Source organism: Microtus pennsylvanicus, chromosome 6, assembly GCF_037038515.1.
Source record: "Microtus pennsylvanicus isolate mMicPen1 chromosome 6, mMicPen1.hap1, whole genome shotgun sequence".
In the NCBI taxonomy this organism is placed as follows: domain Eukaryota; kingdom Metazoa; phylum Chordata; class Mammalia; order Rodentia; family Cricetidae; genus Microtus; species Microtus pennsylvanicus.
Genome location: NC_134584.1, coordinates 55,834,509 through 55,860,803, shown reverse-complemented (window position 1 = coordinate 55,860,803; position 26,295 = coordinate 55,834,509). Strand labels below are relative to the sequence as shown.

Genomic DNA, 26,295 nt, shown 5'->3' with positions numbered 1-26,295 from the left:
CAGGCTGCCCTCCTGATTGGTCCCCTCGCCGAGCTGCTCACGGGTTCATTCAACTGTTAAGCACCTCCCCGTCTCTCTAAAGGACATTATAATGCAAGAAGCCCCCTTTTTAACCACAAACCGAATTTTCTTTCATTTAGGTGATCTATATATATCTATATCGTATAGCTTATAGCTTATATCTATTTTAAATAACTTAAAGCCGCTAAAATTTGGGGGGGAACAGCTTTCGCCCTGGAGCGGTGCGCGATGCTGTCTCATGCCGACCTCCTGGACGCCAGGCTAGGTGAGTGAGCGCCTCTCACCCGGGCAGCCAGGAGAAGCCCGGGCAGGAAATTGTCAATTTGTTCCTTATTTTACCTTAATGCGCCCTAAATGGACTAATTTCTTTAAAAGTAATTGTGCTGTATTAAAGTTTAATTTGATTTAACATCGTCTTTAAAAAAAATCTATGGAATATGTAGATCCCAAAACAAAAAGGAGTTAGGAATGCTGGCACCTTTTGTTTCTCTTTTTTTTTCTTCCTCTCTCCCCTTAATTTTTTTAAAAGGAGTTCTAGCCAGTGATAATTTGTTTGGAGATGTCTCTCTTTCTTTTCCACTCTTGTTTGCTTTGATTTGGAATTTCTTTCGTCTCTCTTTTCTTCTTCCTTTCTCTCTACCACCTCCTCCTCTAAGTGTGGTTAAATTTGTTTTCTTTAAAAAAAAAAACTAATCTGGCCTGAAGGAGAAGTGGCTGTATGAAAGCGGATTTACTAAATGTGCTGTTTGAGAAGAAAGCCCAGCTCATCCTCCGGGCATCCCCGCCTTTTCCAAGGGGCTCGGTGTTGCCAATGACTGGGAGGGACGAACCGTTTATTTCTCGGGAGAGAAAAGTTGAATTCTCTAAAGTTTGATTCACTGTTATGGCTATCGAGTTTGCTCGAGTTTCTTGAAAGCTGTCTGGGTTACGGGGTTCTGGGTTCCGTCTTAGGAACCATCTTTCGTGATGGATGGGACTCCATTTCCAAACACCTTCTCTGATTTGAGGGGGAGGCGGAGCTGATTGGGGTTTATTTTGAGGGGTGGAAGGCTTGGAAACGTATTCATCTTCCAAAAGTCAGAGGGAATTGGCGAGAGTGCATTAGCACCTGGGGCAGCCTCGGAGAAAACGCTCCAGATTTTCTCTCTCCCGCATCCCCCGTCCAAGATTTTGTTCAAGGGTTCCTGGGACACCAGGGATACAGTTAATGAAAGAACTCGGGTTTGTTTTATTGCCGGGGCCTGGGAGTGGTGTTTTTTTTTTTTTGTTTTGTTTTTGTTTTGTTTTTTTTTTTTTGTGGGAGATGCGAAAGTCGCAGCTGTGGACCATCTTCAGAACCGGCTGTGGAGAGAAGGGAAAGGCCAAGAAATGTTATTTCAACCTAGCTGTCCAAATCCTGGGAAACCCGGCTGAGGACCAGGCACCAGGCAGTTTCCGCGGCAGGGCGAGCGCGAGCGCGGGCACGGAGGGAGCGGTGGATGGGGTTGGAGGAGAGCTGCTCAGGGAAGACACCTTGCTCCTGACCTCGGCAGGAAAGTAGTGACCGAGATCCCCTTCCCTCCTTAGGTATGAAAGATGCCGCCGAGCTTCTGGGTCACCGGGAGGCGGTGAAGTGTAGGCTGGGCGTGGGGGGCTCTGACCCTGGGGGCCATCCCGGGGATCTGGCGCCCAACTCGGATCCAGTCGAAGGAACCACTCTGCTGCCGGGCGAGGACATCACGACCGTGGGCTCTACTCCTGCTTCCCTGGCGGTGAGCGCTAAAGACCCTGACAAGCAACCGGGGCCCCAGGGTGGCCCCAATCCCAGCCAAGCCGGTCAACAGCAGGGCCAACAGAAGCAGAAGCGCCACCGGACTCGCTTCACCCCAGCGCAGCTCAACGAGTTGGAGAGGAGCTTCGCCAAAACTCACTACCCTGACATCTTCATGCGTGAGGAGCTGGCGCTGCGTATTGGGCTGACCGAGTCCCGAGTACAGGTACACCCGACTTGGGCTGGGGGCGGGGGCGCAAGGAGGGACCGGAGGACCAGAGCACAGAGGAGCTAGGTATTCTGTGCCGCTGCGATCCCGGCACTTGCTGGATAGGAAGAGCTCTTTCTCGTCCAAACACTGGCTACGACGATCGACAGGCACCAGTGGACTATCTCCATTGTAGCCACATCCCCCCCCCCGCCAAACCCCGCCAAAACCCCTCAAAAAACAAAAACAAAACAATAAAACAAGCCCAGCTTTATGGGGATGCCGGGTCCAACTCTAGCCTCCAGACAAGGGAACCTCCTTGTCTCCCCAGCAGCTAAGCCCAGCGCTCACCTTGCTCCTGCTCTCACTATTGACAAGCGTTTCATTACCTTGTAATGAGTTTCTATTACGAATTTGGATAAATGGGAGAAATGTCACAATTACACAGAAAACAGGAAAGAGGAATTACTGTGCACTGGGTGCCTTTAAAAGAGGGGTGGCATACTCAAATTTCCTAGTGTGATTTTATTCTTTTAAATATCACCCTCAACTTTCAGGGAAAATATCCTCAGCTTTGTTGTTTTCAAAAGCTTGGTGATCTAATGAAGCATTGGGACTGGTCGGAAATACTACACCATCTATGGAGCCTGGGATTTTAATTTTAACAAAACAATTTAGATTTCGCTAAGGATGAAGGCAGGAATTGAGCACTTACTGTTTCAGATATCTGACCCGAAGAAGGAATTTTTCAGGTCAGAAAGATTAACCTGTAATAGAAAAAATAGTTATCGTGTCCTTATTTTTATCCAACCACCCTCCAAGTTGTAATTGTTTGGAATCTAGGAATTCTCACCCGTACCTCTTCTGAATATTTGGGGGAGAAAAGTATAAGATTAATGAATCCCAAATTCCTTCCTTTCCCTTCAAAAGACTGACCTGCTATTTCTTAGGCGCTCAGATGAAACCTTGCATTTACCCTGGAGCTATCCACGGTGCTGAAAATTTCTTCTCCGGTTACTTTGGATTTTTTCTTTTAAAAACTGGGTGCCAAATTGACTAATTTGTTCAGACAGTGTTACTTGACTTTGTAAATTAACTTTAAGAACTTCAGTTCACTTATATTTGATTGATCAGGAAATCAGAATTTGTTTCCATTTGGTGTTTTGTAGATGGTCTAAACGGGAACATGTAGTTTTGTTCTAATAAGAAATGAGTATCACCAGGGTCTTAAAACGGTCAAATTTATAGATAAATATTCCTAATTCTTGCTACATTTATTCAACAGAAATCTGGACATTCATTAGTAAAATTAAAACTATGAAAAGCTTGAACGATGGGACACAGACATTACACATATGAAGAGTACTAATCACACTGTTCAGGCATATTCCTGTTCTTTAAATCTTCACCTTACATGCCTCTTTAAGTGTGGGTTCAAACTGTTATAGAAATACACAAACTCAAAGCATGCCAATTACAGTGCTTAATTGTAGGCTCAATATCGGAGAATAAAAATTCACAAATTTACTTTTTGTCCTCAAGAGAAATCTTAACTATTAAATTTTGTTTTAGAGAGTGCAGTGCTAGTCTTAACCTAGACATATTGGTAATTAGTTCAAATTAAAATAAAACTTAGAATCACAAATAAAATATAATTGGAAGGCTGATTTTATGAAAAAAGAAAATGAGGTCTATTAAACTTTATTAGGTCTTCCAAAGGTTAATGACAGTGATTCTTTTCATAGAAAAAGTTATAAATGAAATAAAATATACACTGTGTGGTAGCTATTTTGAAAAAATACACAAAAGAATATGCAAGAAGAAAGAGATAAAGTATGTTAATTGTTCTAGCATAATGTTCAACCAACAATGATAGCTTGAGCCTACTGATAGAAACAATTTAATAGAATGGCAATTTCAATATTTTTTAAAAATAATGTTTCATAATTTAAAAAGTAATCAGATCAACATAACCTTCTTAATTAGCATTTCACAATGATTAACATTATGTAACGTAATGCAAAAACAGTTTATGGAAAATGTATTTACTTCACAACTCACTGTACCATTGCTCCTTGACCAAATTCAAATTAAATAGTAATTGGTTTACATTCATATATGATGAGTGCTTCACAGTTGTCTTTATAGTTAGCAGATTGCCACACATTCTTTCCAGTGTGGGGGGCCACTGCACTGATTAAAACATTCAACTTATTGCAATTGTATGTTTTCAAAGATGCTTTTCATTTTAGACTAACTTATCCAGCACACTTATTTTTTTTCTTTATCTGGACTACATCACCCTGTGAAGGATTTACTAAAGCACCTCTGCTGATACCAAGGCCAATTCTGTGTAGGATACTGCTCCCCTTTTCTGGCTAGTGTAATAAAACCATTCCTTTTATAGCATGCCATTATTAGAAACCAATTTCAGAATTATTTATAACCTGGAATGGCTTATTAAGCAGCAATGCGAGAATCATGCAAATTATGCGATCAAATGCAATATAATAAGCATAATCATTAGTCTCTAGCACGGATTAATTAACTTTCAATATTTTATTTACATAAAAACCAAATCAGTGGAATAACTTCTGCACAGTCAGGCTTGCCTTTCAATATTTTATACGGACAAAAATAATGTGCTGTAATTCCATTGACCGTGTCCCTCAGAATGGCCCTGTCACCTGCCACATCTTAATAGGGGGACAAGCTGAGAGTATTTTCTAGTTTTCTAATGGAATGAGAAATTGCATTTTCTTCCTCTCCCAGCACTATTAAAGTGTAATGAATTCGGCCCAGAGTTCACGGCTGGCTGATCGAAATGAACCTGAGATCTAGGCTTTAATACAGCGCCCCAGATTTCCTCCCAAATCTTCACATTAATCATTTGCTGGATTCCAATGAGGTCTTCATAAAGCATTTGCTTCAAGTGTGTGTGTGTGGGGGGGTAATATTCGTTTTCTCTCCCCTTCTTTCTCTATTCCTGAGCCATTTATAGCTGGGGAATTAAACGGGCTATATATTTTAAAATACATTTACAGTATGTCTATATTACTGTAACAGCAGATATCATGAAAGTGGATTTTTAGATTCCAACCTCCATTAGATTCTCACTGTTGTATTAAGCATTTTCTGAGGAGGGCTGCATTTCAAACGGAGTACAAAGTTGGATCTTTGGCTGTGGTTAATATATTTCCTGGAGTTGTCATCTGTGCTTCCTGAAAGCCTCCCTTAGGTTTTGTCTGCATTTTAACCCGTCATGCTCTAGTTTTCAAGTGGAAACATTCACATTTTAAAAACATATGCATCACAGCTTGGAATGGAGGTGCTCAGAGGCCATGAAGATTTTTCCCCCTTGAATCTCAGTAAACCATGACACATGAAAAATTTGTAGTCATCGTTTGACTACTAACCCTCAAACATAATTGAGCATGATTTTTCGATTATTCCTCTAATATTTAGCCCTTTAACAGTGGTTCTTTTTCTTGTGTGCATGAGCAGACTCTGGATTCAGAAGCTTTTTTTTTTTGGCAGCAGTGTTTGCTCTTGAAATCCTGCTGTGCAGTTTGATGTGGTTTTTCTTTCTTTTGCTTCTTTCTCCACCTCTTCTCCCAAGTTACCACCTCCTGAAACACTGACCCTCTAGGACTCACTGGCTCCAATGTTAGGAATTGATCTCAACTCTCTTTCAAAGCGCCCCTTGGAAACTGCAGGTGCATTGGGAGAACATTTTGAATACAGCCCAGAGTCAGTCAAGGGTTTCCTCTTGTCCAGTTCCCCAAACTAATGTTGGGTGAGGGCTTCAAAGGGTCTTTGGGACATTGGGTCTCCCCACTTTCTTTCCCTCTCAGGCCAAAGGCTGCTCACAGCTCAATTGGCCACATTGATCCCAACATCACCATCAAGGGCCCTGCAGCCTCATTAATCCTGTGCCACCAGCTCAAGAGCTGCAGCTAAAGGCCGCAGCATACATATCCCTAGCACGGGTTAAACAACAACGTGGGAGCTGGTGTACACACTAGAGAAAGATAAGCCAGTGAGCAAAGTCGCAGTTGAGGCAGGAAGACACGGCGGCTTCAGAGAGAACGCTAGACTGCAAAGCTCTTCACACTTGCACGGCTATAAATCCTTGGTTTACCAAGAGTGAAGGCAAATGGGTCCATATTCCTGACATTTTAACTTGCAAAGCAAACACTACATAGGTCAGATTGCCAGGTAAATCACTTTGGGGGTCACAGATGTGGAGAACAGGATGTGTTGGCCAAATTCTAACAGGACTAGTCAATATTTGATCTCTGTCCCGCCCCACTTTATAGTTAGTATCAGGAGTCATCCTGCTAACAGGATTTTAAAGGAAAGTCTGCCAAGGAAGTGCACTGAGAACCCCCTCCCCTGAAAGATGAAATTTGAATCGGTGGAGATGGGACATTATCAAGGTCAGATGGGGTGTCTATTATTATTCAGAGGAATTTTCACACTGTGATAGTGAACTTTACATTTGTAGGCACATTTGTAGGCTCTGACATCCCTGGGCCACGACTAGGAAGGAAAACTGAGGAGGCTTGTTTGAGGTATAGTTTATTAAACAGTTCTTCCTGGAAAAAGAAAGATGCAGCCATCGTCCCAGCAAATTTAGATTTGCATTTTGACCAGTGAGAGTTCTAAAGTTGACTTCCTTTCCTTTGTATTTGCTTTAGTTTATAACACAAGAGGCGTGTGTGTGTGTGTGTGTGTGTGTGTGTGTGTGTGTGTGTGTGTGTGCAACTTGCAGGCAGTAGAAGACATGTTAGGGATCTGAGGTAAGTTACTGGGAGGCATAGATCGAAGACTCTGGCTGCAAGTTCCAGCACACCGGAACTGCAGACAAAGGTGCCCTCATAGCATTTTGGGAGTGAGACGGGGAGGAGCATTGTGGCAGTTCCACCAAGAGCTGAGGGAGGAATCAGAAATCAAGGTGGCAACCAAACACCACCGCAGCTCAGTGGCTCACTTTGCCACACGGGTCACTATATTAACCTCTCTGCTCTGTCAACCGTGATGTTAGGGGGTTTCCTTTGTCTTTCGATTTTGAAACTCTTTATGTCATTCGTGGCCTTTCATCAATTTCCAAATTTCCAGTGTTTCTGAAAATTCTATACACCATCAGTGCTATAAGACATGCTATTAAGCCACATGGGTACTCATGTTTATCTTCATTTGTACACCTGTGGGTCGAGCCTTGACACATGCCTGCCTGCAGACTGGTGCATCTGTACAATGCACAGACTATGCCAGAATGCAGGAGGTGCTGAACGCTGCACACGGCGGTATGTCTGGTGGTGCTCGCTCGGTGCGTTCTGCGCCAGTGGGCACCGCGACCTGAGAGCGCCGCCGGAGTCTGCGCTTGGTGGCGGCAAAGGGGCGCCCGTCGTTCCGCGGAGGTGGAGAACCCGGAGCTCGCGCTGGGCATGGGGGCGTGTTGAGCCCCGAGCACCGACTCAGCCAGGGGTCGAGTGACAGTGAGAAGCCGGGCTCCCGGGACTCGATCTCCCACCGGGGTCGCTAACCTCGCCGGGTCTTGTCTTCCCCACCCCGCCCGCTGCAGGTCTGGTTCCAGAATCGGCGCGCCAAGTGGAAGAAGCGCAAGAAGACCACCAACGTGTTCCGTGCGCCAGGCACGCTGCTGCCCACGCCGGGCTTGCCCCAGTTCCCGTCGGCCGCTGCTGCCGCCGCCGCCGCCATGGGTGACAGCCTGTGCTCTTTCCACGCCAACGACACCCGCTGGGCGGCGGCCGCCATGCCCGGCGTGTCCCAGCTGCCGCTGCCGCCCGCGCTCGGCCGCCAGCAGGCTATGGCGCAGTCGCTGTCCCAGTGCAGCCTGGCTGCGGGGCCACCGCCCAACTCCATGGGCTTGTCCAACAGCCTGGCGGGCTCCAACGGCGCGGGGCTGCAGTCGCACCTCTACCAGCCCGCCTTCCCCGGCATGGTGCCGGCCTCCCTCCCCGGCCCCAGCAACGTCTCCGGCTCGCCCCAGCTCTGCAGCTCTCCGGACAGCAGCGACGTGTGGCGGGGCACGAGCATCGCGTCCCTGCGCCGCAAGGCGCTCGAGCACACAGTCTCCATGAGCTTCACCTAATGCCGCTGCCGCGCAGCCCAGCCCGCACCGCAGGGCGCCACCCCCTCCCCCCCGACACACCCTCGGCCGCGCCGCCGGGCTCCCAGCTCCCCCGCCCGGTGTCCCCGGTCCTCCCCGAGCCCCAGCGCTGCCCCAAGTTCCCCTCCCACCCCTTCCCGCCCGGCTGCCCGAGCCCAGCGCTGCCCGCCGCCCCGGCCTCCCGCTTGCCCAGGTCGTGCTCGCGCCCTCCTCCCGGCCTCTGCCTGGCGGCGTCCCCGGCCACACATTGGTCACGACCCCCCCCCACCCCACAACGTCCCCACGACCCCGCCTCGCCCGCGCCTCCCTTCGGGCTCCTTCTCTCCCAGCGCCTCACACCCCTGCTTCCGCGCCCGGCAGAAAGCATTCTTTCCCGCCATTTTACTTACCAGGGAGTCGACTCAGGATCTGAAATCAGACACCAATGGACTGGTTTGTGGGCAGAAACACACCACACACACACACACACACACACACACCCGCACCATAGCTCACGCTCAGACTCTACACGCGCGCGCCCGCGCGCGCGGACAGACACACACACAGTGAGTGCATCTTGGTCACACACGGACGTGTTCAAGGTACAGCACAATGTTAGGGATTTTTGTCTTAAAGGTGGACAAGCATCTGCTACCAACCGCCTCATCTGAGGGCCCAAATGATGTAATTTGATTTAACCCTGTATTCTTTCTCCGAACTCCTCTCTTTCCGGGACCACCACCCTGCCCTGTCTACCCAGTCCCGTCCACGCAACCCTCTATTGGCTTACAAAAGACCGCTTTAGTTATAACAACGAGCCACAGCTCGGGTTTTTCTTTTCTTAAGCACAAAGGTGTGAGGGTATAGAAGGGAAGGCTTCTCAGGAGGAACAATGCCAGCGGATTGGGTGGCTGGAGCAAACTGAAGCGGTTATGTGAAGAAGGAAGGGATGATCTCTCCCATTTTGATAGGCCTTTATAGGAAGAGCAAAATACACACGTAAGGATTTTTTTTTCCTTTTGTAAAAGCAAAGCCACATGTCTTTTCTAGATCCTTCAGGACTGGTGTTCGTTTGCTTCCTTTTCTGTTTTTCTCTTCTCGCTGCTCTGTGCCCTTGGTTGTTTTGTGGTCGTCCTATCACGTCCTTCCTGCCCCCCTCGGCCTCCTGCCGGCCGCCGGTGGGTGCAGGCGGACATCTAACAACCCTGCAACTTTGTACAGAGAAACACAATCAGCTCCTTCTGCATGTGCTGGTCAAATCCAAACCCAGAGAACAGAAGCGCTTTCTAAGAATGAACAAACGTGAAATAGGATGTTTTGTGTAGATAAAGCATTCTCGTTACATACTGGTCAATTTGTGATATGTTTTAACTTATTGTCTGTGCTTATTTATGGAATTTGGTTTTCTTAATAAATGTTTGAGCTAATATAAAGCATATTATTTGACTTTTCCGGACAAGTTTATATCAAGTTAAATGTAAATGGATAAAAATAAAATCATTTTCAGTATGTGATACAGAGAATGATGGGTTTTGGTGTAACTTGGACCGGCAGGATTGGGAGGGAATCTCAGAGGAGCGGGGAGAGGGTTGATCTCAACTTGTGTGGTGGGGTACCAGGCCCTTCGCCCCACGCAGTAGCCTTGGGTGTACTTTCTGGGCAGCCCCGCGAGGCCTCCACAGCAAGGCTCCCTGCTGTGCTGCAGACACAGGCAGGAAGTGCAGAAGCCGGGCCTGGCGCTTTCCACGCGAGCTCAGAGTCTCGCGAGGCTTTGGACCTAAGGCCAGGCTCTGGGCAGGGCCGGAGGGCCACGGGGGTCAAGGGTTGAGCCGCTTTGGCAACGGGGTCGGTGGGACGGCGGCGGGAAGGGCGCCCCTCGCGGACTGAGGAGGCCACGGGTGAGAAGCCTCGACCTGGAGAGCGTGAGCTCGGCCCGCGGTGCCGCCCAAGGCCGCGCCCGCTCCGGGGCAGCCTGGGCACAGCTCCCCAGGTGTCCCCATGCTAAGCTCCAGCATCCTGCATTGCCCTTGCGGGGACGAACGAGGGCTCCGAAGAGGTGGCGTGGCCCCGCGTGATGCCTGGGTGCTCCTCCGGGCCTCCCCTGCTGGTAGGCTCTGCTTTTCCTGGGGCCCTGCTCGGTGCCAGCTAACCTCGAAGTTAGCCACGTGCTCCGGGGATTGCCCTCAAGGCGTGGTCGAAATGGCAGTGTCTGCCATAGGCTGCGTGGAGGGGGGGGAGGGGAGGAGGTCGCCGGCGTGTTTTAGAATCGGAGGCAAATCGATATCACACTCTTGCTTTGGAAAACTAACCAAATCAATCTGAAATCTAATGGTCATTATAAGCATTGAGAGGGCACCCCTTTTCCCGTGGGAAGACTTCTCACTTAGTTGCCAGAGTATAAACCCTAAAATCACCCTTATTCTAGGCTACTCTTTTGTGTCACAAGGGCTAAACATGAACCTTAAGAACTACATGTAATCATTACTCAACGACCAGAGCACAAATCGCCTTAAAGGTGAGGGCAAAGAAGAATGGTTTTCTTTGATCAAAAACAAAAGCAATAAAGCCAGTGTGTTCCTATTACTTAAAGGCTCTTAATTAGAAGCAAGTTAGTGAGTTTACAGGGTATTGCAGTTCTGTATTTTCTAAAGAAACATTAATATATTAGGGGAAAGTCTCTAATTTTGGATTTCATATTAAAGTGCAACTTTTTGTTTTGAGACAGGATCTGGGTATGTAGCCCAGGCTGTCCTGGAACTTGAAGTGTTTTTCCTGCCTCTGCCTCCTGAGTGCTTGGAACACAGAGATCACCATGCCAGACAAAAATGGGACAATTCTGTACTTTCGGAATGTTTCCTGAAATTAAGAAGGAAGCCTTCTTGTTTATAAAGCATCAGGAGACGAAGAGTATTTTTTTTAATATGTCTTGTGTTCTCCCTTGCCTTATGTTAATGCATTAAAAAAAAGCCTTTTGGATACCATAATATCAAGTTGCATTTAAGAGATCAGTACAAATCACCATTGATGGCTTCACCAGTGAGCACGGAAAGTTGTTTATGAGGATGCTAATTTTACAGGTTTTTTATATTGCTATAAAGCATAACTTTATGATGTAGGAATGCAATAAAGGATGTTAAGTGGAATCTTTAAAATTTGGATTCCTCAAAGGAAAGGGAAATAGGATCTTTCATTTTTAAAAAAAAAAATGGGCTAACTCAGAATGCTGATGAGAAGCTGGAAATCAACTAAAGTGATAAAGGTTTTCAGAGACATTTATATTCTGTAATATAGTGTCTATTTGTCAACATCAAAATGAAAGTATACAGAAGTTTTCACTTGACATGACTCTGGAATAATATTTGTCTCTATGGCAATAGTCCCCCCCCCCTTTTTGTATTAAGAATCCTGAACATTTAAAAATCATACGTGCTATTAGGGTAGGGGAAGGCTCACCTGGCCCAAGTGTTCAGGTTGACAGTTTAACAAAGATAAAGCAGAAACTGAAAATCCCAATTACAGGCATGGAAGAGTTTTGTTCTTTTGACGGAGGAAAAAAAACCCCAACAGAATAATATTTCCTATTATTTTTACTCATTATTGAAAGCAAGCCCGACTCTCGTTTGGTAACGCTACAGCTAAAGCGAGTAAGGGCTCCAGTGTGTGGAGCGTGGCCTGCAGGTTAGATGAGCAGAGCACGCTAGGTGGCTGCCTCTGATGGGCGTCTGACGTCTGCCACTACCTGCTGGCCAGAAAAGTCAAAGTCTATTATGATATAACCATATGATTGCTTCATTTTTCGTATACATATTTATCATTGTATCTTAGTTTTCTTCTCCAAATCGGCACTAAGTAGCCTATGTATCATGCAAGTAATGGCGTAATAATGCAATAATGCTGCTGCTTTTACTTCTTGTTGTTGATGGAAAATATATGATGTAGGAATTCGCCTGCTAAAGAGGATGTTAGACAGTGAATGTAATATAGGATGGAGAACAATTTGGGTAAATCTCGAAACTTACAAATCTAGATATACAGAAGAAAGAGAGATGAAATTCTGACCCCGCGGTAATTTGTGTTTGTTGCTCTCAATGACTTTTCACCCTGAAAATGAAAATGTGTTTTTAATCCGTATGGTGGACCTGGTGTTTGAATGTTTGGGATAATGAAAACACTCAGCTTACCCAGATGTGGATCCCACCCGTGGCAGCAGTTAACCGGTCAGTTGAAAGAATGTAACCTTCCTTTCCTTCCTTTCAGACATAAAGATAATCTCATCGGAGGACATTTATCTGAAGAAATAACAGCATGGCATGGTGAGACTACTGGCTCATTAATCCCGGCATCTACTTCCTACAGGGTTCCCTGATTAGTTAGATTCATTCATAGTACCGGTATTTCAGAGGTTTTGATTTGTCACCATTGGCTAGGTTCACTGAGTTCAGGCTAAATTGAGCCAGAAGCAATGTTTATTAGTAATTTTGTAGTACAGGCTACCCTAATAATTCAGCCCAGATATCTCATCTGAAAAATGTCCATTCATTCTCGCTTCTAATTTGGATTGCAGCTGTGTTCATAGGGAATTGAAAGAGCACAAGTGATTGGGCATGTATTTTCTAAATTATTAATATGATGGCTAATAGCTGTAAACCCATCTTCACAGCCAATACAGAAATTATGCTTCATTTTTAAAAACAAAAGCAGCAACAAAGGGGGACAACTCCTGCCTGGCTCTCTGCCCTCATCAGTGCAGAGCTCTTGGTAAAGGGACGGAGGCCTGTTTAATAGAGAAGCAGAGTAGTGCTTCGGGCCTTTGTTTTGTTTTCTTCAGTTATGCACGATCAAAATAAGGTGTGCGCTTATGAGGTTTCCTCTACAATAACATTAAGAAAACTCACGTATGAGCCACATCGAGGATCTTTTCCCAAGTTTGGTCACGTCACAGTCTTTAAGCAGGCACGATTAGTTGTTTGTGTAGCGAGGCTGCTTCTGCCATTCTCATGATCCTTTCTATCTTTAAGGCCACGCCGGATTTGCATTGCACCTGTTGCAATTGCTCTCGCTGCCATAATCTCACTCAGGTCTGTTCTGAAATAACGCATAAGTACCAGGAAATACATAATTAACCTGCATGACATATGCAATATATGTTCTTTATATCTTTCATTGAAATGTCATGGGGCTTTATATGCCTTTGTTCATGGTACTTACTGAAACTAAGATAAACTCAAGGTCAGACTGAAAAGCTGTCGAAACCCTTAGCACTCACAGGATTATATATGATACTTATGAAATTAAAATAAAACAACAAGAAACTGTAAAACACAGCACACGTACTAGAATTAAGTTCTTCCTAGACTTTTGTAACCATAAGATTCTGAATGAAGTCAGTGAAGCTGAACTGACCTTTTAAAAAAAATATCCTTGTTCAATTTAATTAATTAGACAAAATTTGTGAGAGGGTCTTACAAGTCTCAAACTTGAAACATTTTTTGCCTCAGCATTCTGAGTTCTAGGATTACTGTTTTTCTAATGTCATGTATTCTGCCTATGAGATAGTTCGACATTTGTTTTAAAAATAGTATTTTCAGAGGGTGTTTATTTTACTCTTTTCCCTTCAGTGCCTTACCTTTAATTCCATGTCTGATTCATAGAGCACATAATCTCACTTAAATCATGCCACACATAGAAAGTATATTCCTGATTTTATAAAGAAAGAAACAATGATTCATCTAAGCTAAGTATTTTGCCAAAGGTCACATAGTGAGTGGCAGCGATGTCTCCTCAAGTCTGGTCTTCAGGTTACTCAGCAGTGCAGTGTGTGACATGGCCATCCCTCCCAGCAGATTTTCAGGGAAAGAAATGGTCTAACTTTGAAGTGTAATATTCACCTTTGTAGTTTAAACGAGGGATGTGTTAGTGGGGCTTGATAGCTGCAGGAAATAAGGTTCCAGTGCCCAGAAGTCCCCCTTTCCTCTGAATCTCATCCCTCTGGGAGTTGACTCAAGACCATTAAAATGTGCCACACAGAAGCTTCTGTGCTGTGTACAAAGTCTTTATCAATGAACTTGTTGCCTTGTGACATGAGTTTGGGCTGATGTGGCAAGAAACTTTCAGGACTGCTCCAGACTTCGAAAGGTGGTATTACAATGTGTTTCTAACACCCATTTTAATTAGTGCAAGGGGGAAAAAAGGAGAAATGGCTTATCCTGAGTATTAACTATTTAATATCATACAGAACCAACACCAAAAGATGCCAGTATAAACTCCTGCAACTGACAAGAAGCCTGTCTGAAACACAGGACTTACTCATTGTCAGTCACACATATAAAACCATAGCATTCAAATGGATCTTTAAAATCATGTGGTTGAGATTCCATGTCCCTGGCTGTCCTTTAAAAAATTCTCCCACATGGTTTTGTAGGCTCTGGTTGAGGATGATATGGATTCTCTTTTGGCTTCCTATAGGGACGCCCTTGTATTAAGCCTGGTAGTCTGTCTGAGTCCTTTGTTTATAACTTTACCTTACTAAGGACCGTCATATCTCTTAATAACGAAATGAGTATTTCTGACGTGTTAATACTTTCATAGGTCAGCATTCCCATGGTGGCTATGGTAGAGTGCCTGATCAACTCCATGCCCCAGGTTCAGCACAACTACCAGCTGCTTCTTGCTCTCATAAAATCCTGTGTGATAAAGAAGCTTCAGACAGCCCTTCCCATTGCTGAGTCAGTGGGGGAGATGGAGTCTGCTAGGGGCTTGCAGTGGTTTGTTGTTTTTTTTTTCCTGGTGGTAAGAGAAAGAAAATTGTGAATTAGTCTTAATGTTTTTAAAGACCCAGAAACTTCTTCAGCTGGTGTAGTGAGAACAACTCCCATTGATTCTCTCAATTGTAAGCCTAGCAAATGTGGGCATACATGGGTATTCCGGGAACAGAACTCATCTCTAACCAAATCTTATTTTCTCCATATAAGGACCCTCAGTTTTAGCATCTAACACATTTTTATGCTTACAAATCAATAACAAAATTTGCATTTATTCACAAGTTCAAAGGTAGGGGTGCAAGAGGAGTATGTGATACCCGAGCTCTAAGGGAGTTCATGTAGAGCCACTGTGATTGGGGCCATAAGACAAATATGTTTAAAACTTACTTTTAGTGGCATTTTTCATGGGCTGATCAATCACTAAGTGCTCTGATTTAAATCATGAATGCAACAGGAACTCAAAGAAGCAGAACATCACCAGGGAATGAATTCCTGGCAAGACTTCCTGCAGGAGGTAAGTTTACAGGACAGCAAGGTACTAATTAGAATGTCCTTCTCCCTTGCTGGGATTCTTTTGGGTCTTAGGTTTGCATTTATAAAGTATGTTTTGGATGTATCACCACTAAATAATCTACTGTCTTCTTAAATGTGCAAACTTTTAACTACATTTGGTCTCTAGTAATCAGGGCAAGGCATGATGGGTGATTTTCTGGACTAGTTTTCATGGTGATTTGTAGTCTGATATAGTGCTGTGTGTAGGGTTACTGAGTGTTGATGTCACAGTTCCCAGTATATAGCTAGATACTGATTTGTTGGCACTGTGTGTATGTGTGTTGTTATAGTTCTTTGTTAACTTCACACATCTTGGAAGAGGGAACCTTGATTGAGAAAATTTCATCATCAGATCATTGTGTAGGCAAGCCCATGAGGACCTTTTCTTGATTAATAACTGATGTGGGAGGGCCTAGCCCACTGTGGGTAGTGCTACCCCGGGCAGTGATCCTGGGAGAGAGCCATGAGGAGCAATCCAGTAATGTTCCTGCGTGGTCTCTGCTTCAGTTCTTGGGCCCATGTTTTTGCTTGAATTTCTCTCTTGCCTTTGCTCAATGATGAACTGTGGTTGGGACATGTAAGTCAAATAAACCCTTTCTCCTCAAGTTGGATTTGAGTCATGGTCTTTATCACAGCAATAGAAAGCAAAGTAGGCAGTATATATAGGTAGTTACAAAAAAGGAAAGAGAGAGAGAGAGAGAGAGAGAAAGAGAGAGAGAGAGAGAGAGAGAGAGAGAGAGAGAGAGAGAGAGAGAGAGAGAGAGAGCTGTATGACAATAAAGAAAATCCCTCTGGCTTCAAGTAACATGTCTTCATTCTCACAAAAAGAGATGATCCATGTCTCGTGGTGAGCACAGAGCTCACTTCAGATAAACTAGTCACCCGAGGGAGGCCAATTACCTTTTCCAGAGGACTGGGGACCATGTAGTATCTTCAGAAAGGTAATTTAGTAAATGGTGCCCTGATATGTTGGAAGAGCTAATATGCCACTCTTGGAAACTCCAGTGACCAGATTGTTTTCCACAATGGAGGGAGGAGCACACACTTGCCAGGAAGCCATCCATCTTAGATTTCCCTGATGGAAGACTTAAGAGCATCATTTTCATTTTAAACCGAGCAACTTCCCTGAGAACTCTTTGTGTGCCATGAGACATTTCAGATTTGAAGAGTTATGGCAAGGGTTTTCTCTATAGGCAGAACTACACAGGATAACTTTCTGGTAGGGCTTGCTTTGGCACAGGTTAAGAGATTATTGCTTCTTGTCTCAGGGTTACTATTGCTGTGATGAAACAACACCACCAAAAGCAACTAGGAAAAAAGTTTTATTTGGCCTATGTATTCTAAATCACAATCTATTGAGGGAAGTCAAGGTAGAAACTCAAACTCAAGCCCAAGGTGGGAACCTGGAGGTAGGAGCTGATGCAGAGGCCATGGAGGGGTGCTGCTCTTGGCTTGCTTCTCATGGCTTTTTAAACCTGCTTTCTTATAGCACCCAGGACCGCGAGCTCAGGGGTAATGTCACCCACAGTGGACTGGGCCCTCCCACAACAATTACTATTTAAGAAATGACCAGGTGTGGTGGTGCACACCTTCAATCCCAGCATTTGGGAGGCAGAGGCAGGTGAATTCCCAAGCTTGGGACCAGCCTGGTCTGCATAATGAGTTCTAGGACAGCCAGAGCTCTGTAGAGATGCCCCCCTCCCCCCCAAAAAAAAAGAAAAGAAGTGCTCTGCAGGTTAGCCTACAGTTTGATTTTTGTTATTATTGTTTGTTTTTAGAGACAGCCTTTCTCTGTTTAACAGTCCTGGCTGTTCTGGAACTCACTCTTTAGACCAGTCTGGCCTCAAACTCACAGAGACCTGCCTGCTTCTGCCTCCAGATTGCTGGGGTTAAAGGTGTGCACCACCATGCCTGGTTTACAGCTTGATTTTTTTAAAAGATTTATTCATTTATTAAGCATACAATGTACTACTGGCATGGAAGGCACCAGGTCTCATTACAGATGGTTGTGAGCCACCATGTGGTAGCTGGGAATTGAACTCAGGACATCTGGAAGAGCTGCCAGTGCTCTTACCTTCTGAGCCATCTCTCCAGCCCTACAGCTTGATATTATGGAGATAATTTCTCAATCATGGTTTCTTCTTCTCAAGTGACTTTATCTTGTGTCATGTTGACATAAAACTCTCCTTCTGAATGACATAGATTTTTCTTTTAGTTATAGAGAAACAATTCTGGCCTGTTGCTACTCTGAGGTGTTGGGAACATCTCAAAACTGAGAAGAGATGCAGCATGCTTTACCAAATATAACTGTAGTCATTGATTAGCCAGTATTGACAGTGTGATCCTGGCCCAGCCATTTCTAATAATGGTAGTCCTCTCTAAAAGTGCTTGCTGATCAGTGTCTGGGCTAATGTTATTTAATTTGCTTCTTTGTTCTTTATCCTGGGACTAGGGTTTGACTCTGAGTCAAATCAGTGAGTTGGCAAAGGGGTAGAAAGGCAAGTGTGTAACATGAGTGCTTGGCTGGAAAGTTGTGTCTCTGACAACATCCCTAGCCTCCTTGTAGTGGCACCAGGGTCAGGGGAGCTGGAACTACATAGGAATTGTCCTCTGCGGTGGGAACCGATGGGAAAATGTAGGATTGTATCTTTTCTTAGCAAATATGAAAAGTCATCAGCCAGGAGCCTTGGGTTTTATGAATCATTCAATAGAGTATGCCTGCTCCATAGTCTTAATCTAAATAGAGAAATTTGAGTGAAAGAACAATCTAGGCAAATTCTCACATAGGAAGCATTCAATACATTTTGGTGAGGTGGATTCCCCTCAAAAGTACCAGTTTCTTGTGAAAGGTTAGCTTGGCAACTGGCCAAACACTTAGAAGCCAGAATGGAGTAATGCTATTTATTTTTAATGTTTGTTGAGTTACCAGGGCAGTGCCTGGTGTTTGTGACCACATGACAGAATAAAAGGACTGTGCAGCCCAGTGGTTATGGGCAGCTTGATGGCTGCTGAGTAAACGCATGTTCACAGATTAGGAGGCAGCTCTGCTCCCAGCCTCTTCTCATTTGTGCATGAGATTAGCAGTTCAGGTACAGGGAAACAGGTGAGGTACCTTCAGCTTTCTTTCCTCCTTAGATGTTTGTGGGATCTTAGGGCCTCATCTTTTAAATTCTTTGCCTCTTTTAAAACAGGAAATTAGTTGGATATTTACATTTCGACTGAATAAATTTACAACAATATACTGATTTACAATTGTAAACTTTAATTTTAGTGTAGAAAGAATGTTTTTAATTTATCTAAAAAACTTCTAAGCATATAAGTGTACCGGGGAATTCTGCAGTATGAAGAAATGATACATAGCTGAGATACATTGATTTGCATTGTTTGAAAATTCTCAAGGAGAAAAAAGAATGGAGAAAAATTCTCTGTATGTGGGAGGTGGAAACTTGGGTGTTTGATTATTTAAACTGTAATTTAAGCATATGTTTTGTTTCCCAAACATATTTAATCACAGAAGAAAAAGGTGCTGGATGTGATTGCCTCTTATTAGCCTTGCAGCTCAGATGGAAAGAGTCCTCTGATGGAGAGGTTCCCCAGCGAAAGGGTTACAGTTCTGCACTGCTGTGCTCTGCTCTGGCAAAGGTAGTTACTTCTCTTCTGTGCCCCTGTGAAAGAAGGCTTCCACCCCAACCTCATTCAAGAGATTTGTAGGAGGGAAGAATTCAGAGGGTGGCTGCTTCTGCTAGAATGAGAAAAAGGCAGCTCCTAACTGAAGAGATACAGGACTTATTTATATAGAGCTTCTTAGGGGTGGAATTTTCCCAGGGTGAAGATTTTCAGGGTGGGAATTGATTGGATTTCAATCCCTGAATTTGGATAAACTCAGAGATTGGCTGGATTTTGTGCTCAGGGATTGGTTTGTTTCCTGCTCAGGGATTGTGGTCAGGGGCAGAGTGTGTTTCTCTGGCTCTGGTTTCAGGGCCAGAGTGTGTTTCTTTCACTGGCCCTTTTGCCCTACATGCCCCTTTTGTTTATTAATAAACAACTGGGGACTGGAAAGGGGGCAGTATTATCATTAGATTACTTCCTGTTGAATTGGGACGCCGAGGTTTCTTGGAGCAATCTTGATCTTCATCCATAGGATGTAACCAGGAGCTGCAAGTCTCTAACTCCATACCTAGGGATTAAAAGTCTGGTTAGAAATCTTTTGGATCTGTTGTTAAAGGAATCTAAACAAGAAGTTTATAAGGCAGGGTGCAATTAGTAGGATGAAGAAAAGGAGGAGAAAAGGGCTTAAGAAGGGTAGCATCCAGTTCCATATTGAACTGTCACGGACCCACTAGCCAGAGGCATCAACCTGTTTCTTACAGTTTTGAAGATCTGTCTGAAGCTGTCAGATCTTATGTTTTCTATGCCCGATGGGTGAACATTAGAAACAACATTCCTCCCCAAGGAAGAGATAAAGGCTGTCTCTCTTTGCTGTTAGTAAATCTAGTCCTCACTGATCTTGTAGTACTATGGCGGCCAGTGAGTTTATTTGTCCCTAGGGGGTTAGGATGATCTGAGCCACCTGTTGAATCCTGGCTGAACTGTGAGGAAAGCCAATGGTAAACAGCTAGGGAGGTAGTCAGTCCCGCTCTTCCAGTGGCAGCACTGGCCAGGACTGCTAGAAGGGGATCATCTGAAAGGTTCGTTTCTCGTGCCGTGTCGCTATAAACTCAGTGGTGGGAAAGGCTTCTTCACTAGGTACCACTCCTAGCTTTGGAAAAAGAACACCAGGGCAAAAGTCCCAGACCACCCAATGGGTAGGCAGTGGCATACTTGTGTGCCACAGAGAATCGAGGCATTGTGAGTGCTTGACACAGAGGCTGGGAGGTAGTACTAAGGGCTATGGTATTATTGCAGCCTGTAGAATCCAGGGTGCCCACAAAGTATGTTCCTGAGGAGTTAAAGCAGTTTGTGATACGAAAGAGAGAGATGTGGGAGAGATAAGGGGTCCTTGTGATATTTGGCTCAGAGCCATTAACAAGCAGTGAGGTGAGAGCATCTACTAAGACAGTGGGTAGTGGCGGCTGTGAGTTTGGCCCAGGAGGGACACACAACCAGCATTCTCCAAGGCAGTCAGGCAAAGTGTTCCTCGATAGGTGATGCGCAGAGGTCAAAGTCTGAAACAAGAGATGGTGTGGCAGTGACGAGAGATCAATGTCATCAAAAGGGGTGACATTAGGTGCCTAAGGACCTTTGAGGAGCGTTGGACCACTTCTACCACATCTATACCTAGGGCTTGAGAGCATGGGATGTGCACCCTCTGTATTCTAAGCATGCCTGGTGGGCGGATCTGATAAATGCTATAGTAAAGGTTACCAATGACCCCTGTTCTGTGGGTCCTTAGTAAGGATAAAAGGGCATCCACTCTATAAAAGGTAGAACACCTTCCTGAATATACATCATGTTTCCTAAGGGACCATTAAGGGCAGCCTACATCTGGCCAATATCAGTGATCTCTAGTTTGATCATAGAGAAAGGAAGAATAGAGGAGAGACGTTTTAGAAGTTGACTTAGGTGTTAGAAGGATAAGTAGCTCCTTTTGGCCAGCCCCTAGTGAGCAGTCTCTGAACCCCGCATTGTGAGAGGGAAGTGTAGGTTTAACAATAGTATAGAGGGGAAATAGATCAGAAACATTTTCTATCCCCCTAAATCACCTTTACACCCTCAGAATTTCATGTATATGCCTTAACCACTTCTTACACCCTCAGAACTTCATGTATATGCCTTAACCACGTTCTTACACCTGCAGATCTTGCATTTGCATGACACTTTCTTGGGCCCTCAGAACGTTCCTAAGCTCTCACATCCTGAGACGACACTTAGACTCTCAGAACTTGAGCTATCCTCGGTGCTTACCTAAGCTCTCACATCCTCAGACCTTCATAGCACTTTCTTGGACTCTTATGGCAACTGGGCTGAATTCTCACCAAAGGCTTCCCCTGGGCTCTCTTTAGGAATTCCAGTCGTAACACACAGTGCCAAGCCTCACTTGCTTTCCAAGTCTTTTTAAAACAAATACCACATAAATGACTTTTATATTGCAAGTTTGGCTACCAGCACAAGGTATGTTCCTGTATGAGTACATGGAGATGTGGTTCTAATACTGTATTAGGCAAGCATTGTCTTTTAAATTCCATCATAAATCCTATTTTTCATGACTTTGGTTTTCAGTACAGGAATTATCATACAGAATTAAAGAAAACAGGCATAGGTGGTAAGCCCGGTGAAGGAGAGATGGATAAGGGAGTTATAAGGAACAGAATCTGCTTTTGGCAGCCTGATTTAATTTCCTGACCCTATTTAGGTGAGGGTCTCTTGGACTCTAAGCATCTATATGTAAGAGCTACCTCAGATAGGTGTAGGTAAGAAGAAATAGAGGAGAAAGCAAATTTAGATATAAAAGATTTTTGGATCATTTTTGCAGTGGCAGAAGTTGTCATCACTGAGCATGCCAGTTTTGGCCATTTGGGCTGCACTGAGGCCAGAGTGAGGCTTTAATAAAATCAGAGTAGTGGAGGAAGGGGGGGTGTCGCAAAATGAACTCCGCTGGAGGGAGTTCCTGAAAGCTCCAAGAGGGAGCTGAGAGACAGGAGGGACAAGGTGGCAGAGGCCCAGATGGGCTTAAGGAGGCTGCAGGAGCTTAGCAAGCAGCTCTGGGGGAGGAGACAGAAAAAAGGGAGGATTCCAACAGAGGGAGAGGGGCAGGCATCTTAATAACTAGAGAGTTGCCCACATGGTGAGGCCCTGGAGGGTGTAGCAGGCTCCAGGAGTCAGAGAGGGCATTTATCAAGTAGGCAAAGAGAGATGTCTGCTTCAAGCAGCTGGAGGAAAGCCACAGCTGAAGAAGTAGGCTCTAGAATTTAGAACCAAATATGAAGGGTTGCAAAAGCCAGCAGAAACATTGATCTGCACACATCTTAAGAGTCAAATCAGCACCTTGAGTCCTTTTGAAATGTCAGGACATGGGTACCATGGGATGGAGGGAAATTACTGCTGAGTCCATAAGTCAGAGATCCTGAACCAAGTGCCAGGTTCCATTGTTGTTTTTTAAATTGTGAGTATGAGGGTGTTAAAGGGGGAAGTGGGGAGCAGAAGATTCTTTCTTAGGTTAGAGATGAGAGACTTAAGTCCCCTGAGGATTTGGAGAGAGAGTGGTATTAAACTTGGGTTATATATTTTGTGGGGTTTTGTAGTTGAATGACAACTGGGGTGATGTATGGCTATTGAGAGGTTTTGGGTGTCCCATACCTGGGGTCTAAGAGGGCAGTGAGGGAAAAGGTGTGTCAGATTGTGTGGTTTGGAGGAGGAAGAGGAGGGGAATGACTGGTGAGCCTGGGGTCAAGAAGATGCCGGGAGCAAAAGAAATAGAGGTTCCCACTTTGGTTAGGAGGTCCTTTCCTAGAAAGGGGATTGGACAGGGTGGTACCACTAGGAAGGAATGGGTAAGGGGGATACACCTAAAGATACAGTTAAGGGGTGGGGTTTGGTGAGCCTGGTAAGGCTGTCCCTTTACTCCAACAATAGAAGAACAAGGAGAGGTGGGTCCTCAAAACTCCATCAGAACCAAAAAAGTGCACTGGTGTCCATCAGGAAGGAGATGGATTGCCTCGATACTGTGGTAACTACCTGAGACTCCCTGTCAGAGATGGATGTGGCCAGGTCAAGGGAGCCCAGGCCCCCTCATTTGTTCATGGTCAGACCAAGGAGGATGAAGAGTGATCTGGGCTTAATGTCCTCATGCCTCGAGGGACATGGGGACAGTCAACACTCTAGGACCCTCCTTAATGGCACCTTGGACATGGTCGGGTGGTTTGCAAGGGTTCAGACAGGCCAGGGACCAGTGACCTTCCTGAGCACATTTGAAACAAGGACACAGAAGTTCTCGGGATCTAGGAGCCCAGGGAGCTGGGCTTTTGATTTGGTCCACTGAGAATATTTATCCATCATCAGATATTTAGGAGGCTTTTTCTTCTCTCTCATGATACATATTGAAGTCCACAGTTAATTTAGGACTTCTGCCAGTGGAGTCAGGGATTCTCTCCCTAGGCATTTAAGTTTGGCCCTAATATCAGGGGAAACTCTAGGAGAAAATGTAGGTCTAAAGGAGTTGCTTCCTATGGGGGGGGTCTCTCAGGATCCAGATTGGTATAAGAGGACATTTGTGAGGTAGTTTAGGAATTGAGATGGGTTTTCATTCCTTTCCTGGATGACCCCTTGGACTTTTTCATAATTTACCGCCCTAAGGGCACCCTTGTGGATACTAGCTGGGAGGCAGGTTATAAACCAATTCCTAGCTAGGGTGCCCCCTAGAATATTGTAGTACCATTCAGGGTCCTGGTCAGGGACTGCTCTAACCTCAACTGGTGGATGCCATCAGTTTGGTGGAGTTCATTTGCATGGGCCCAGCCTGGTTCCAGACTCACCTACGCTCCTCTAGAAGAAGACTGTTGGTAAGAATCATATAAGTCATGGAATATGAAGTTGTAAGATTGGATACCCCATTGGTTAACATAGAGCAAGGCCTTATATGTGATATTCTAGTGCTCTCCTTTAATGCCGCACACTCTGCCCTGACTGGTGGGCAGCCCGTCACTGGGGAGGAGAAAAGGAAACCAGAGAGGTTAGAGAGAAAGAGCAGGGCCTACAGATTGAGGCTGACAGTGGGAGGTTCGGGAGTGTGATGGAAAATAGTGGGGCATCATCTGGTTTGGGCTTTACAGCTAGAAGTTGTTTCCTCCCAAAACGGAACCAAAGCACATGGCTCCTTTAATATTAGCTAAGTATAGATACCCCAGTATTGCAGATCTTGATGTAAGATTTATGCCTTAACAGAAGTTTTAGAGAGAACAAAACCAAAAGCGTACGCGATGAGTAGCAGAAGCCTCCGCCGGGAAGAGTCCGCTGTGCTCTTCTTTCTCTGTCACATAGCAGGTGGCTCTCCTGATAATGGCACAGAGATGTTGGAGGAAACCTTTTAAACAGGCATGCTTGGTTCTAGTGGAGGAGGAGCCGTACCCCAACTCCAGAACCAGCTTTTAACTGAAGTGGGACAACATAAAACAATGGTCCAATGCCATTCATACTTAAAAGACATCTGAATACCTATAAGACTGAATTCAGTAAGCTAAGAACAAAGAAGGCTTGAAGATAGAAAAAAATTTGAGCCTTCGACACAGAGGACCCTGCAGGAAGGAGTTGAGAGATGCACCAGCCCAGGTATATGCCAGGTGTGTGCATACTGCAGCCCGCCTGCTCCTTTACTTTCTCCTCTCCTGCTAGATCTGGCTTCCAGCTCCCATTTGCAACAAGCTTACAGATCCATCAATGGTTACTTAAAAGACAGGACATTTACACAGTGTGTCAGGTGAAAGAGCAGACGAAAAACAAACTGGGCTTGGAGTGGAGAAAAGAGAAAGCTTGAATGTAGGGAAAGGGGAATCTCTTTCCATTTCTGCGATGGCTCACAGTAAAGCCTATCCGAGTTATAGCATCAAATGTAGCATAGCAGGTCGGATGGAAAGGGATCCTGGCAGTCAGGAGTCAAGGAGTACCACAAAGTCCCCATAAGGTTAGCAGCTTACAGCCCTGCTCCAGGGAATGGTTTCCCCAATGTAACAACTCTGCTCTGGCAAGGGAGGGCTTCCCCAGTGAAGCCGGCACAGTTCTACTCAGATACCCAGAGTGTAGCGACCCTGCTCTGCATGGGAAGGTTTCCTCAGTGAAAGTGTTACAGTTCTGCTCTGGCGAAGCTCCTGTGAAAAAAGAAAAGAAGGTCCTCACCCAAAGTTCAAGAAATTTATTGGGAGGGAAGAATCCAGGAGGGTGCTGCTTCTGCCAGGCTGGAGAAAGAAGCTCCCAAATGAACAGGTACAGGGCTTCTTTAGGGCTTCTTAGGGGTGGGGTTTTTACAGGGTGAAGATTTTTCAGGGTGGGAATTGGTCTTATTTCAATCGCTGAGTTTGGACAAGCTCAGAGACTGGCTGAATTTTGTGCTCAGGGATTGATTGGTTTTCCTGCTCAGAGATTGGTTGGTTTTTCTGCTGAGTTGGTCAGGGGCAGAGTGTGTTTCTTTGACTCTGGTTTCAAGGCCAAAGTGTGTTTCTTTCACTGGCCCTTTTTGGCCTTTTGGCTCAGTCTTCAGGGCCACGGTGTGTTTCTTTTACTGGCCCTTTTACCCTACACGTCTTTCCTTAGTGTCTCATTTAAATAATCTGCTAGGGCTTGATTACCTCAAACTTTCAAAATAGACACACAAAGGCACCTTTAGCATTGGGGACGCCTAGATGAATCTCAGGGTTTTAGAGTGACTTCTGTCTTCGGCTTTCCCATGGTCCCTTTCCCCATCACTCATTAAAATCCCCACTTTTCATCTCTGTGCCTCTGGGCAGACCTGGAGTCCATTCTCAGTACTGTCCTTAGAACTCTCTTTCCCCTTCCCATGATTCCCTGTTGCTCTCTTGAGACACACAGTCTGTATCCTCTACTCCCCCCAATTTCTACTGCTCCCGAGACACCTGGAGCTGTCTTCCGAGCTGGAAAGAACAGAAGCTGGACCTGGTGCTCAAGCACTGATCAGGTAACTGGGATGAGGGAAAGAGGGAAGACAGGGACTTCATGGGTTTGTAACACAGGAGAATCTGCCCTGGAGCATAAGTTAAAGAAACAGTAAAATCTGAGTTTGGGAAGATCAGATCCAGGGTTCATCTTAGTTTGTGGATATTTGCCACTTACTTTCTGACCTGAGTGCATGGTGTATTATACTAAGTGGTAAGAAATAATTTGTTGAATAAATGACACTGGAGTGGTAGGAAATAATTGTAATATTGACTGATATTAGGTA

General features: G+C 45.1%; 1 protein-coding gene across 1 annotated transcript; it reads left to right on the top strand.

The window, feature by feature from the left end:
* Nucleotides 1-1,589: 1,589 nt before the first annotated feature.
* Otp (orthopedia homeobox) lies at nucleotides 1,590-8,097 on the top strand. Its single transcript, XM_075977990.1, has 2 exons — nucleotides 1,590-1,997; nucleotides 7,567-8,097. Exons 1-2 carry the CDS (start codon nucleotides 1,590-1,592, stop codon nucleotides 8,095-8,097), a joined length of 939 nt encoding a protein of 312 aa, XP_075834105.1.
* The last annotated feature ends 18,198 nt before the right edge of the window (nucleotides 8,098-26,295 follow it).

Bases quoted from the DNA above. Each gene is read 5' to 3' on its own strand.
- Otp (XM_075977990.1), top strand. From the start codon at position 1,590: ATGAAAGATGCCGCCGAGCTTCTGGGTCACCGGGAGGCGGTGAAGTGT. The intron at 1,998-7,566 runs GTACACCCGACT...CGCCCGCTGCAG, and splicing joins TGACCGAGTCCCGAGTACAG to GTCTGGTTCCAGAATCGGCG.